Raw genomic sequence first — 13,427 nt, 5'->3', positions numbered from 1 at the left:
GTTCCTTCAAAGCAGAGCTACAAAGTCCTGACTAGTCACCAAGCAATGCAAGATGGCATCTGGTTATCATTGTTTAACTTTCTACACAATTCAAACCCAGTCATGTAATCAAAGTAGAGTTATGTAAACTTTTTAAAAAAAACTATTTTTAAATTTATTTTATGTATGTGAGTACACTATAGCTCTCCTCATGAACACCAGAAGAGGGCATCAGATCCGGTTACAGATGGTTGTGAACCACCATGTGGTTGCTGGGAATTGAACTCAGGACCTCTGAAAGAATAGCCAGTGTGCTCTTAATCGCTGAGCCATCTCTCCAGCTCCAAGTTATGCAGTCTTTAAAACAGAACTAATATTCCAACTACTGGTGACAAGAAATTGTCTTAAGAATCTATTTTGGTCTTGTTTAGTTTTTGCTTAATGATTATTAGTGTAATGTTGGACTGAAAAGTTTCAAATCTTGTACCTGACACCTGATTTCTTTGGTCTACAATACTTTTGCTTATTGGTTGATAGAGGGGTGTCTAGTTGTGTATTGAGGCACAAGGTTGCCACGCAGGCTTGGATGAGGCCTTGCTGGGAGTTGTTTTCTCTTGACCCAGCCTGAATGTTGGCCTATGCATGTTGGCCTATGGCTTGGATGGATTTGACTCCAGTTCTGCCAGCCAGTGGCTGGGCAGACCTGAGGGATTCACTCAGTTCTCTAAAAAATGAGGGTCATGGTCGGTCTGTACCTCCCAGAACTGAGCACAGTTCTTGGTTGTGGGAGTCTCTCCTTTCCACCTGTGTCTTGGTAATCAGGGGCCTTCGAACTGTAAACTTCAGCAAGATGGTGCGTCTAATAGAGCTGCTGGTGCAGATGGTAGGCTACCAGCCTCTGCCCTTGAGGTAGAAGACCAACCTTAGCTCTGGGAAGTGAGGATCCTGGAAGGCTGGCAGCTTCCTTCGTGTAGGATTAGGGTCTAAACAGCTTGAGAGTAACAGAAGGTGGAAAACTGACTCTTTCTGCATCAAAGACTCAGGAATATGCTCCCAGCTTGCTTGGAGACAACCAGTCTGCCTATCTTGACATTTGCAGTGTCTTTCTAAGATTATGTTAGTGGTATGTTTAACACATATACCGTGTGTGTATGTGTGTGTGTGTGTGTGTGTGTGTGTGTGTGTGTGTGTGTAGGTGTGTGTGTGTGTGTGTGTGTGTGTGTGTGTGTGTGTGTGTGTGTGTGTGTGTGTGTGTGTGTGTACAGAGATTCAGAAACACAAAGATAAGTGTTCCCAAGACTGGTTATGGCCAGCTCTATTTGAAATGGGAAGGAGGCCTCCCTTGGATCTTTGTGTCACATAGTTCCAGGTACTTTAGTTCCCAACTTAGAGATCTTTACATATATCCTAATCCAGGGCTGAGGAACTGTCTATGTAGTCATCTTATGCCAGTGGAAAGAATTTCCAGTTTATTTATGTACTGCAGTGAAAAGAGCATTCATTCATTCCTTCATTCATTCAGGGAATGTTTAGTGGGCATTTTTTTTTTCGGTGAGGTACCAAAGAAAACACAAAGGATGGTTTCTTTACCTACAGAATTTTGAGCAAGGAAGGTATGTTTCTCTTGACCCTTGCCGGTCTCCTAGCTGGGTGTGATTATATAAATAGCTAGGCTCGTGTGCACATTCCTGTGTCTACAAGGCTGGCCTGGGGAGTTGTGCTCGGATGTTTAAAAGCTTGCAGCTTTCAGGTTGAGTCTGTGCTTTGGGCCACCTGTGACACCACAGTCAACAGTGTGAGTCTGTGTTGCCCAGCAGCTCCCACCCGGGGGTACCCAAGTGTGGAAAATCTGAGCGCTCTGCATTTCCAAGCAGTGTGTAGCACAAATGTAGGTGGAGCACATTCCCAATGAATGAAGGCTATTTAGAAACGGTTTATTAGGTTGGAGGCAGAAGTTACACAAAGAGAGGTTTGTTATGGTTGTAGTAACAGGGCAATAGGACATAAATTAGCCATTTTCCAATGCAAATGTTTATTTTCTGCCAAGATGTTCAATTTAATTTTAGTTCTTGACTGAAAGGGAGGTGCCTTCAGCAGAGTGAGCACTGACTTCCATTTTCTTTTCTTTTTCTTTTCTTTTTTTTTTCTTTGAGCTTTTAAAAGCATTGTGTGATTACTGCAAATGTTATTTACTGAGGACAACTCAATACTTGGCTGTACTGGGCTTATGTTTAGAAAAAGAAAAGTATACTCAGGCTGGAGAGGCACCTCTGTGGTTTAGAGCAGGTACTGCTCTTGTGAAGGACCAGAGTTCAGTTTCCAGCACCCATGATGTGTGGCTCACAACCTCCTGTAACTGCAGATCCGGGGAATCGATCTGGGCTCTTTGGGTGCCTGCACTCACATGGCCATACCTTCTCCCCAGAAACACACATACACATAATTAAAAATAAATCATAAAAAAATACATACATAAAATCAAAAAAATCACACTCCTAAGTATTCCAAAGACTTCCCTGTCCTTTTGGCTTCTGGAACACCTAAGATAATGTCAGGCCATTTGTCTGTTGTATATAAAACTTTAATGCTTAAAAATAGAATTTGTGCTGTTTTCTTTCTATTTTCTTCCTTGTTTACTTTGGGTAGTGATAAGGATTTCTAAATGTATGTCAAAAAGATATTGTGCCTGTTTTCTAGAAGTTTCTCTCATGAGAAACTACAAATTCTTTGAAACATGCTGAAGATTCCTGCCCTGTATCTTGGCAATCAGTGTAACCATAAAATCTACCGGTATTGAATAATAGTGATTTGAAAGCTTCCACTTTACAGGGACAGAAACTAAGAACAGCCTTTCACTATTTTTTTCCTCCTCTGTGACATTTTAAATTATAAATATTTAATTGGCTGAAGACCAAAAGCTCCTCATGGTTGGCACGCAGGGAGCCTGACCACCTCGCTAGCAAGGACACCTTCCATAAAGAAAAAGAAAATAAATCGAGAGTACAAATGTGAAATTTAATAGTCCCTCCAACAGTAATTGACGTTCTGGAAAAACATCACTAAGAAAATACCCCGCGTGTGCATTGGAGCCTCATTGGTTCCATATGCATGCCTCTGGAAGATTTTTATATTTAGTTCTGGAATTTCCCTCCCTGTGCCCCTCAGCCAGACTCTCGGTGTGCTAATCCCCTATTTACACATTTAGGCTGACGCTGGGCAAACCCCTGGGGGAAGGTTGCTTCGGGCAAGTAGTCATGGCTGAAGCAGTGGGAATCGATAAAGACAAACCAAAGGAGGCGGTCACTGTGGCAGTGAAGATGTTGAAAGGTGAGTGGGCGGATGGGCGGGGAGGAGAGGGTCTTATCGGGAGTGTTCCTTTTGTGACATGTGAACTCTGCAGTGATGTGGGGTCAGAGAGCACATACTTGACCTGGTGGTTGAGGGGGTTTTCAGGATAAATGAGCATCTGAGACAGAGGATTTACCTTGAGCTGTGTGTACTTAAAATAAAAAGAAAAGCCAGTTTAGGAACAAGCTGTAGCTTGCTGAGTTGAGCTATTCTCTAACTCCTTAGAAGAGGTCCTGATTCTCTTCTTTTCTATGTGTTCATGGGTTTAGAAAGTTTAAGGGGGTTAGGTGGGGAGCAATATGGTAAATTTGGGACCCAGACTTCTAACATACAAATAAGGAGAGGTAGGTGTTAGAATGGGAACCAGGAGGCCTTGGAGACAGAATGCCACTTCTGTCAAAATGTGGATTCAAAGAGTCACTTAGAAGCCAAAAAAGAGCAACCAGAATTGGGACTGATGTAGGATCTCAGGAATATGTAAACAATAATGCCATGATGTAAATGCTTGTTTTGGGTTTTTTTGGGGGTGTGTGAAAATTTACACACAATCTTTCTAACACAGCTTGATGGACAAGCCCAAGAAGCTTAAATTACTTTGAACTATTAACTTATTCTTGCACGGTATTCTTTTATAGGAAGAGTTAAAGGGAAAGATCACCTTATAAATCCTGTTGTGGGGATCTCAGAAAGGAAGATTCCATACTCATTGTTTCTCCTGGCTTGTGAGTGGATAGGTCTGTCGCAGGCATGTGGGATGTGGCATGTGCTCAGGAGTCAGAGCTTTCCTTTCTTTGACAGCACACTTACCACATCCCTCTCTGCTGAGAACATGCAGACAAGAAGGGGCCAGGACATAGTTCACTTTGTCAGTTTTTAGTTAGTGACCCGAGACTCCCAGTGAAATCTGGGATGTTTCTTTGGAGACTGATACCAAGGAGATAGCAAGTACCTGGGCACCAGGGCAGAGGCAGCCCTTCTTACCTACTGGAAACTGTGGGTTGGGAAGGATCAGGCACTATACCACTTTCCACAGAACCTCTGGTTTTGAGATCCCTGGGGCCATTGCAAAAGAGAGGTTTGGGGGTTGCCCCCCCTTTAAGTAAGATTGCCCACCATCCTTTTCATCACGGCCAGAGGACATTGGTCCCAAAGTCTTTTCAACATCCTTTGTGACAGCTAGAGTACGGCTGAGGTATAGGGAAGACAAGATGTTGAGCCCTGTGTCCATCCTTAGGCCTCTCTTCCCATCTCCCTTCCCTCTTCTCTGTATTGGTCAGGGTAGATTTTTGGACGTCTGTGCCCCTGTTTCATTTTTAAAGCCACATGAGAAGAGAGCACAGTGCACTGCATGCTCTTCCTCTTGTTCAAGGCTCTCTGTGAACACATGTTGTGTTGTGAAGCCTCTGCCACGCGTGTGCCACGTATGTGAGACGTGGCTTGTGACTCTGGTAAGGTGGTAGTTGGCGCCTTGGAGAGTCTCCTTTGCTCACTCAGACTGTTTCTGTATGCACACACACTTATAGACACACTTATGGGCCTGGGCCTAACTTTGAATAAGCTAAAGGCTCTGTTTGGAATTTTTTGCTCTGTAAAAACAAATTTTCTAGTGATTCCCAATTTTTTCCTATGGCTTCCTCCCCATCATTCTCTGAGTTGTTTGCAGGGCATCAGGGAATTTGATGTGTTTTCTAGAAGGTACCTTAGATACATCAGAGGGTCGGGTTAACTCACGATCAAGTATATCTCTTCGGAAGACTTGGCCTCAGTATTGGGGAGCCTAGATTTGGTTCCAGCTCTTGACTATGTGGTCTCTGGTGATCTCGTTGATATTGAGCATGGCACTCCCCTGCCTCAGCTTTTATCTCTTCACTGATTAGATGGGGAAGTGTTTCTGGTTTTAAAATTAAATTCATGGTTTTCTAAGAGTTTGATAGCCAAGAGTGATAGCTTGGGAGCCGATTTATGATTCACTTAATTCGTGTTCATAGATGATGCCACAGAGAAGGACCTTTCTGATCTGGTGTCAGAGATGGAGATGATGAAGATGATTGGTAAACATAAGAACATCATCAACCTCCTGGGGGCCTGCACACAGGATGGTGAGTATAAGAAGGGTGTGTTTTCTATCCACACTACACTGCTGGCTGCCAGGCCTCAGCTAGAAACCACTGCGCTGTTGGGTTTCTGCTTTTAGAGCATCTCAAGACTGCATTTTCCCATCAGGAATGCTGTACACACCTATCCCAGGCACTCAAGATGCTGAGACAGGAGAATCACAAGTTTGACACCAGCTTGGGGTATCTAAAAAGACTGTCTCAGAAATACACAAAAGTAGAGGCTGGGAGACAGCTCAACCAACAGAGAGCTGGCCTTGTGGCATGAGGACCAGAGGTGGATTTTTAGAATCCATATTCAAAATCGAGCTCTTATGATCCTAGCACTGATGAGCCAGAGGCAGGTGGATCCTGGGACTCACCGGCCCACTAGCTTAGCCTTCTCAGTGAATTCCTGGTCAGTGAAAGACCCTGTCTAAAGACAAGGCTGTCTTCTGGCTGCCACATACAGACATACATACCTACATAGGTATCTGAATATACAAATCCAGACATATCCACACATCTATACACAAGTTTTAAAAGTCACTTTAACTCTACCCTTACGAGGGTGTTAGCAGCCATGGGTGCACTGCAGGTCTGTCTGCCTCTAGGAGGCATGGGAAGCTGGAAGTGGGGACTTCTTTGGAAAGGAATTTCTGCTGATGGTTTTGTGTGTGTGTGTGTGTGTGTGTGTGTGTGTGTGTGTGTGTGTGTGTGTCTAAGAGAGATTTCTTAAAACAAGAGTAGTATGCTTTGATTGAGAAGTTCTTCCCTCAGAATGGGGACTGAGAAATCCTGTCTTGCTTTAAGCAGCAGATGGCTGAGCAGAATAGCTTCACAGAGCGGAGTGGAAGGGAAGAGCAATTTCCCCCTCCCTCCCTCCTTCCCCCAGCCCCAGGGGAAAGGTGCCCTGGCTGCTCTCAGGAGTGCCTACTGGTACTTTAGAAATCAACTTGACAGTGATTAGTAGATTCGAAAAATGCTCACGCAGCTCCTCTTTAAGGTGTGCAGAGACTGGAACCTTCTTCTCCAAAGGGCAATTGTAGATTTTTAGGTTTTTGTAGACCTGTGGTCTCGGTTACGGATACTTGTCACTGCCATTGTATTAACTAACAGCTTATATGATAGAGAAACAAATGGGCATGACTGTGTGATAATAAAATGTGATGACCCTGACCAGTATTGGGCAGGATGTGGCCTGAGGACCTTTCTTTTCAGCCCTTGAATCTACACCATGCTCTGGCTGTTTGAAGCCATTTAAATTATATCTTTTATTTCCTCCTATACATTTAGTATTTACTTATCCTTACAATATGTGTGTATGGGCATGCAGGAGCTCGTGCGCGTGCACACACACACACACACACACACACACACACACACACACAGAGTAGCTTGAGGGACCTGGAATGGCCATGCTTCTGGTGAACATTCCTTTTCCACGAAGACCCGTGAGTCCTTCTACCCCCATAGGGATCCCCTAAGACCATCGGAAAACACAGATATTTACATTGTGATTCATAACATAGTAAATCTGCAGTTATGAAGTAGTAATGAAATAATTTTATGGCTGGGGTCACCACAACATGAAGAATTATATTAAAGGGCCACAGCATTAGGAAGGGTGAGAACCACTGCTCTAGAGCAAAGAAGGGCATAGGGAAGTTGTTACAACTATGTCTTTTATTTCTTTAAGCCTTTGGAAGTTATCGTGTTGATCATCATTTTGGAAAGATTAGAAATGGAGGTATTCTCTTTTTATCCATGCTTTTTTGAGTGGTAAAACTTAAAAAAAAAAAAAAAGGTTGGGGCTACCTCTGAGTGATGACATACTTATCTAGACCAGGTTGTGTTCAAGGATCTGGGTTTAACCCTCAGCACCACAAATCCACACTAGGTTGTAATGACTAAAGCGTTTGCTGAGTCACCCCGGAATAGTTCTTCCTGTCTTCCCTGCTTTAAGGAGCTTCTTCCCTCTGCCACAGGACCTCTTTACGTCATAGTTGAATATGCATCGAAAGGCAACCTCCGGGAATACCTCCGAGCCCGGAGGCCACCTGGCATGGAGTACTCCTATGACATTAACCGAGTCCCTGAGGAGCAGATGACCTTCAAGGACTTGGTGTCCTGTACCTACCAGCTGGCTAGAGGCATGGAGTACTTGGCGTCCCAAAAAGTGAGTCCTTCCCATTCTACTTGGTTGGCTGCAAATGCCAGTTAAGTGTCTTTGAAGAAACTGGGTGGTTCAGACATGCTCATTCGCTTGATCTAGTCCTCACATGTCTTGTACAACCTGGAAAATATTTGTGGTGTTATTCATATTCTGGTTCAATGAACTCTTGAAAGGCCAGAGCAGCCTCACCAACTCATAACAACTGCAGGAGAGCGGACCCTGCTTTGAGATAGGGCAGGTGGGATGCTCCTGGAGATGACCTGGCTTTGTTTGTGTGAGCTAGGGGCACACACTTGGGTGTTAAATTTAGACTGTTGAGCTTGGTGTGGAATTAGATGATCTGAGAATGGAGATTAAGCACAGGAGTATTTTTGACATCTAGAGTCTGGGATATCTGTTTATTTTGTCTCTTTCGGTGACTCTATAGTCAGAAAGTTGGCCAGGTCCCCTGAGGTAAATGGTTGGCATTCCAAGCAAGCCACTTACAATGGAACTCTAAGCATTCCAGCTATTCTGGAAGCTGCGAGGCAGGTGCCCAGACTTTTCATGGATATTTCAAAGGACCTAAGATACCCTTCCTCACTCCCACACTTAGAGGCAGGGTGCTCTGTGCACAGAGATGCTTGGCTCTTACCTGGAGTGGAGCTTGCTGCAGTTCCATGGCCTCTAACTCCTCAGGTTGCCAAAGACAAAGGGTCCCTCTGAGGGGTACTCTTCTATTACTTGGAGCCTGGGCTACTTGAAGGGTCATTAATCTGGATTCCCCTAGGGGCTTCGTTAGTGTCAAGAGTGAGCGAGGTGCCCTGGTCAGATGACACAGGTGCCATGTATATGCTTCTCAGCCTGCTCTCCATCACCTGGGAACATGGCTTAGAGTGATTACGTGCTCTGAGTTGTGCTTTGTTTTATTTATTTTTTTCTTTTTCTATTTTCTTGTGAGTTTACAGCTTATAGCTTAGAAGTTTTCCTTCTTTTATCTGTTCTTTCTTTCTTTTTTTTTTTCAAGCCACTATAAAACTTCATGGTTTTAAGAAGCCAAATTTGAAGAGTTTTGAGTTCTGATTTTATACATGTACAGTGTGTGCGCACATGGTGGGGGAGCAGGGTGGCCCTGAGAAAATCTTTAACAACAAGAAACAGACAGACATTTGCTGGCCAGTGGTGGTGCACACCTTTATTCCCAGCACTTGGGAGGCAGAGATAGTTTGAGGCCAGCCTGCTCTGCAGAGTGAGTTTCAGGATAACCAGAGCTATGCAGAGAAACCCTGTCTTGGAAAACAATCAAACAAACAAACAAAAAAAGGTGGGTGTGGGGTGGGGTTGGGAGTGGGAGGCAGAGACATATAGATTAAAAGAGGTTAAGAGACAAAACACCCAGATGCAAAAGTGTGACAGTACTAGATGGCTCTTTGGATTGGGAGGCAATGGTTAGATTTTACCATAAACAGCTAGTAATTGAGAATATCTTAAATGCCATTGCTGTGTTCACGTTGGATTTGGGCAGGAGTAATCATGACATTGTGTTCAGATGGAAGCTTAGATGGGGACGACTGTGTCATTGTGTTGGGTGAGGATACATGATTGGGCAATCTCTTATCCCAAATTCTTAAAAACACCAGAGTTGGAGTTTCAAGGTAAGACTTTGTAACATTTGCCAGCACATAAGAAGAAATGATCTAAATGAAACCCAAATCTGTTAAAATCAACTGTTTTCTATGAACTTTATCTACATAGCCAGAAGGTACTTTTACATGGTATCCTTCATGGTTTTGTGCATAAAGCAAAGGTTTGTGATCTGGAACTTTCCACTCATGGCATCTGGTCAACACTGCAAATGTTTTGGATTTTGGGTTAGCAAATGTTGAGGAACCAAGGTGTGAAGTAACTGTGATACTTGAAGCTCCACTTCTAAAGTGATCATTAATAAAAACAAGCAAGTTTTGTGTGTGTGTGTGTGTGTGTGTGTGTGCTCATGTGCCCACCCATGTTTGCATCCGCCCATATGTATATATGTACATGTGTGCATTTTATGTATATGTATTCATACATGTGCATATATATGTGTGTATATGCGTGTTTGTTATGTGTGTCTATGTGTGTACATGCATATATATGTGTATTTGATTTTGATGTCTGTGCACTGGACATAGGAAATGAACGAGCATCATAAACAAGTCTGGCAGATGTGGGTAGCCATGGCACAATTTCCTCTTGGCATGCTTGAGCTATTTCACATGGAACCCTGGGCCAGGCAGTCAGCCATAGGCAGCCTGTTAGCTCCTCTAGGCTTGGTTGCTACTGGGCATCCTTCTTAGTAGGGGATGTTTGGAGTGCTTGCATGCACCTGGGCTTGCTGCTGATGGAGAAGTGGTAGGAACTGGCTCTTCATTTTCCTAAGTCCTCCAGATCCCCCAGATACTTGTTCTCTGGGCCAGGCTGTCCAGTGAGGTATCATTCTTGATTTCTCAAAACAGGAGTCATGAGTAACAGTAGGAAAAATAATGCTAGTAAATGTAGAATTAAAAGAGTAGGTGTATAAACAATCAGAAATGTTGTGATAAGACCACTCATTTGGGGCCTTACAGTGCAAGGCCAGGACCTTGGGCTTGGCCCTTGGGGCTATGTAAAGCTATCAAAGGTCATGTATGCTTTACAACTTGCTCTCATGTGGTACATTAAAATCACTGAGATCCTCTTTGGGCCAAACTTTATCAGGTCTCAAGACACTGAAAGAAGTTGGTAATTGCAATTTGGGCACGTTCTGCTGTCATGGTAGTAGTTTGATTAGGGGAAGCAGAGTGATCAAAGACAAAAAAAAAAAAAAAAAAAAAAAAAAAAAAAAAGAAAAAAAGAAAAAGAAAAACCCAGCTCCTGATGTCTAATTTGAGAAACTGAACAGTGATATAGCTTCCCAACAGGAGGAAGACCTAGGAGCCAGGAAGCAGGGCAGGGAATATTTTCTGTAGGAAATGCAGAGCTCACATTAAACATCTTTGAGAGCCAGTTTAGAGAAGGTGTCAACCAACAAGCCAGAGGATGAAGCTCAGCCCTGAAGCACCACACATCATTATAAGGCCAAAGAAGAGGGTGTGACTTCCATATGATGTGAATTGGGGAGAAGCTGAGATGAGGGAGAAAGAGAGACCAGGATGTCACTCTTGGGTGCCACTAAAAGGGTTTCTGGGCTGAAGTTGAAATCAGCTGTGTGTCCCTGCTGAGAGTCGGGGAAGGAGCATGCTGGTCCACAACTCCATTCATGGTTCTGACTCATCCCAGTGTTGTGGACTTGAGACATTTTGAGCTTCAGCCAGTAGGTACAGTGGAGAAAGGGCTGCCACGTGAACTTTGCAAAGAGGGAATGAGTACATTTGAATGAACAGAAACAGTGGGGAGGAAAAGTGTCTTTACAAATAACATGGAGATCATTGGTTGCCAGCCACCTTTCAAGAACCTACATTGGCCAGACACAGTGTGTTTCTGTTTAGCTCTTGGTATTTTCCAGCATCCTGGGATAGAGAGTGAGCAAGATGGTAGCAGTAGCCTATGGCAGCCTCTCTGTCCCAGCTGAGCCTCTATGTGTGGTCGGAGCCCCCTGCAGGGGAAGCTAGATTCTTCTGACCACTCAGACTGCCAAACATAGAGAGCACATGTCAGCGGGAACACACCACCAGGAGAACTTGGCCAGGGCCTTGGAAGTTGAATCTGAAGAGGCCTCCAAACCCGAGTTGCACTCCAGCCCAGGCAGAGCTGCAGGCAGCTCCGGGAGCTCTCAGATTTCCCCGTTCCTAGTCTGGCTGGGGACACGCAGACTTGAGTGGCTTGCCTGCTTCCTCATCTCTGAGTTTTGGCCCACCCACACACGCAAGGGAACACAGGGGATGCTTGGGCGTGGATGAGGGCAGAGTTAAAATAATTCTGTATTCATGTTTCAAACACAGTTAGGCTTGTTCCATTTTTTATTTGGTCACTTCATGGAGAGCTTACAAAAAGGCGTTCCCAGTTCGCTCATCCAGTAGAGGAAGTCTCTCTGCTTCATGTGACAGTTAACCATGGTTTGTAACCTATGTAAAGGCATTTGAGGGTGATGCTCTTCTAAAATGTAGAGGTAGGTGATCAGGGTTTCTATTTACCAGGTACCTTAAGGAAGTCACAGATTGCTACAGTCCACCTGAAACACAATAGCAAAGGGAAGCATGGCCTTTAGAAACAATAGTGACCAGACCTTCCGGAGATCATGGTTCCTGTTGGCACAGAGCATCCTCCCGTCAGATGTATCATAGCAAACATAGCAGTAGCAGGTCCTGATGTATGTGCAAACACAGTTTTACCCCTGCACAGGCTGGGTGTTGTATGGAGCACCTAAGAATGTGAACCAATGAGTACTGGCTGGGCAGGGAGTCAGGAGAGGACACGCTGGGCTGTGTCTCATGCACATTGTGTAAGAGGTGGGAAGTCAGGGTAGCAATCCACAGAGGTAGGGGAAGGACAGTGACCACAGCCTGACCTAAGGGATGAGCAGAAGAGGACAGACATTGGCGCCATCTAGGATTTGGGATAGCCAAGACTAGCCAAGAGTATAGAGTCTGACCCTTTCTGATTAAGAATCAAACAGGTAGGAATCAGAGGAGTAGAAGCATTGGCTTTAAGATGTCAAGAGGGCATGCATCACTGTCTGCAGAAATGTCCTAGAGTGACCTTACAATCAGAGTCTCCCCTGAGGCCAGGATGGAGGTAGGGTTTTGCAGTTGCTTTCTGCATCTAAGAATTGATGCTACAGGACAGAAGAAACACACAAACGGCATATCACAGTTTCTTTGCTTTTGAGGGACATGGGAAGAGGAGAGTCAGCCCAAGTCTGCAAGAGAGTGAAGCAAGGGGAAGACTGGGGGAGGCTGGTATGAAGGAACCATGTCCCAAAACAGACATCTGCAGTGTCTAAAGCTGCAGAGAGGGCCACAGAAGAGATCCGTTGGGTCTAACAGTGAGGATGGACCTTGTACAGCCTAGAGGCCAGGCTAGACACCACTTAGGACAAGGAAAGGCAGCAATGATAGAACTAGACTTTGCTGTTTGTAGGCCATGAGGTCACATTGTTAGAGAAGTGGCCACGAAATGAAGACTGTTGGAGTTTATCTTGGCCATCTGAAAGTCAAGCTTTCCTGGGGTAGAGAGTGCAAGTGTTGAGCTCAAAGATTTTAGAATGGTGTCTAATGTCAAGTTTGTGTGAAATGGCAGGAGATACAGCAGTGTTGTAGCTACTTGAAGATAAAAGAGAATGTGGTTATACAATCAACCTTTACTTTCTGAGATGACCGGGGCCTTTGTTTATTTATTTAAACTACAACCAATGATTACCACATCTTGTATGAGCCTCTTGTCAATGCTAGTCAGCTGGTTGAGTTTACAGCCCAGAATGGCTCTTGCAGTAGTCTGCACCCAGTTTTTGACATAGGGTGCATTTTTCTTCTAAAAGTATTCTTCTTTTAGTTCTCAAAACATGTTGGGATTACATCTCTCTCTTCCTCGATTACAGTGTATCCATCGAGATTTGGCAGCCAGAAATGTGTTGGTAACAGAAAACAACGTGATGAAGATAGCAGACTTTGGCCTGGCCAGGGATATCAACAACATAGACTATTATAAAAAGACCACAAATGTGAGTATGTGATCTGACACTGGGGAGCGGGGCAGCAGAGGCTACAAAGTGACACAGATTTATTGGTGGGGGGGAATGGAGGCAATTCTCCCCTCTGTATTACATTTTATTGCTTTGCTTAACTCTTTATCAGCAAATTTAGGTTATACCTGAGAGAGGTGCTTTTTTATACAGA

The 13,427-nt window shown here is 44.3% G+C and overlaps 1 protein-coding gene across 13 annotated transcripts in view; it reads left to right on the top strand.

The window, feature by feature from the left end:
- Fgfr2 (fibroblast growth factor receptor 2) overlaps window positions 1-13,427 on the top strand; it is a 104,592-nt gene that overhangs the window by 80,845 nt on the left and 10,320 nt on the right. For all 13 annotated transcript variants that reach the window (XM_031388520.1, XM_031388517.1, XM_031388515.1 and 10 more), the window contains 4 exons: window positions 3,185-3,306; window positions 5,316-5,426; window positions 7,409-7,599; window positions 13,130-13,252. In XM_031388520.1, the coding sequence (XP_031244380.1) occupies window positions 3,185-3,306; window positions 5,316-5,426; window positions 7,409-7,599; window positions 13,130-13,252 (547 nt within the window). The remainder of the gene's footprint in view (window positions 1-3,184; window positions 3,307-5,315; window positions 5,427-7,408; window positions 7,600-13,129; window positions 13,253-13,427) is intronic.

This window comes from Mastomys coucha, unplaced genomic scaffold (assembly GCF_008632895.1).
Source record: "Mastomys coucha isolate ucsf_1 unplaced genomic scaffold, UCSF_Mcou_1 pScaffold21, whole genome shotgun sequence".
Taxonomy (NCBI): Eukaryota; Metazoa; Chordata; class Mammalia; order Rodentia; family Muridae; genus Mastomys; species Mastomys coucha.
This window is presented reverse-complemented; position numbering and strand designations above follow the sequence as displayed.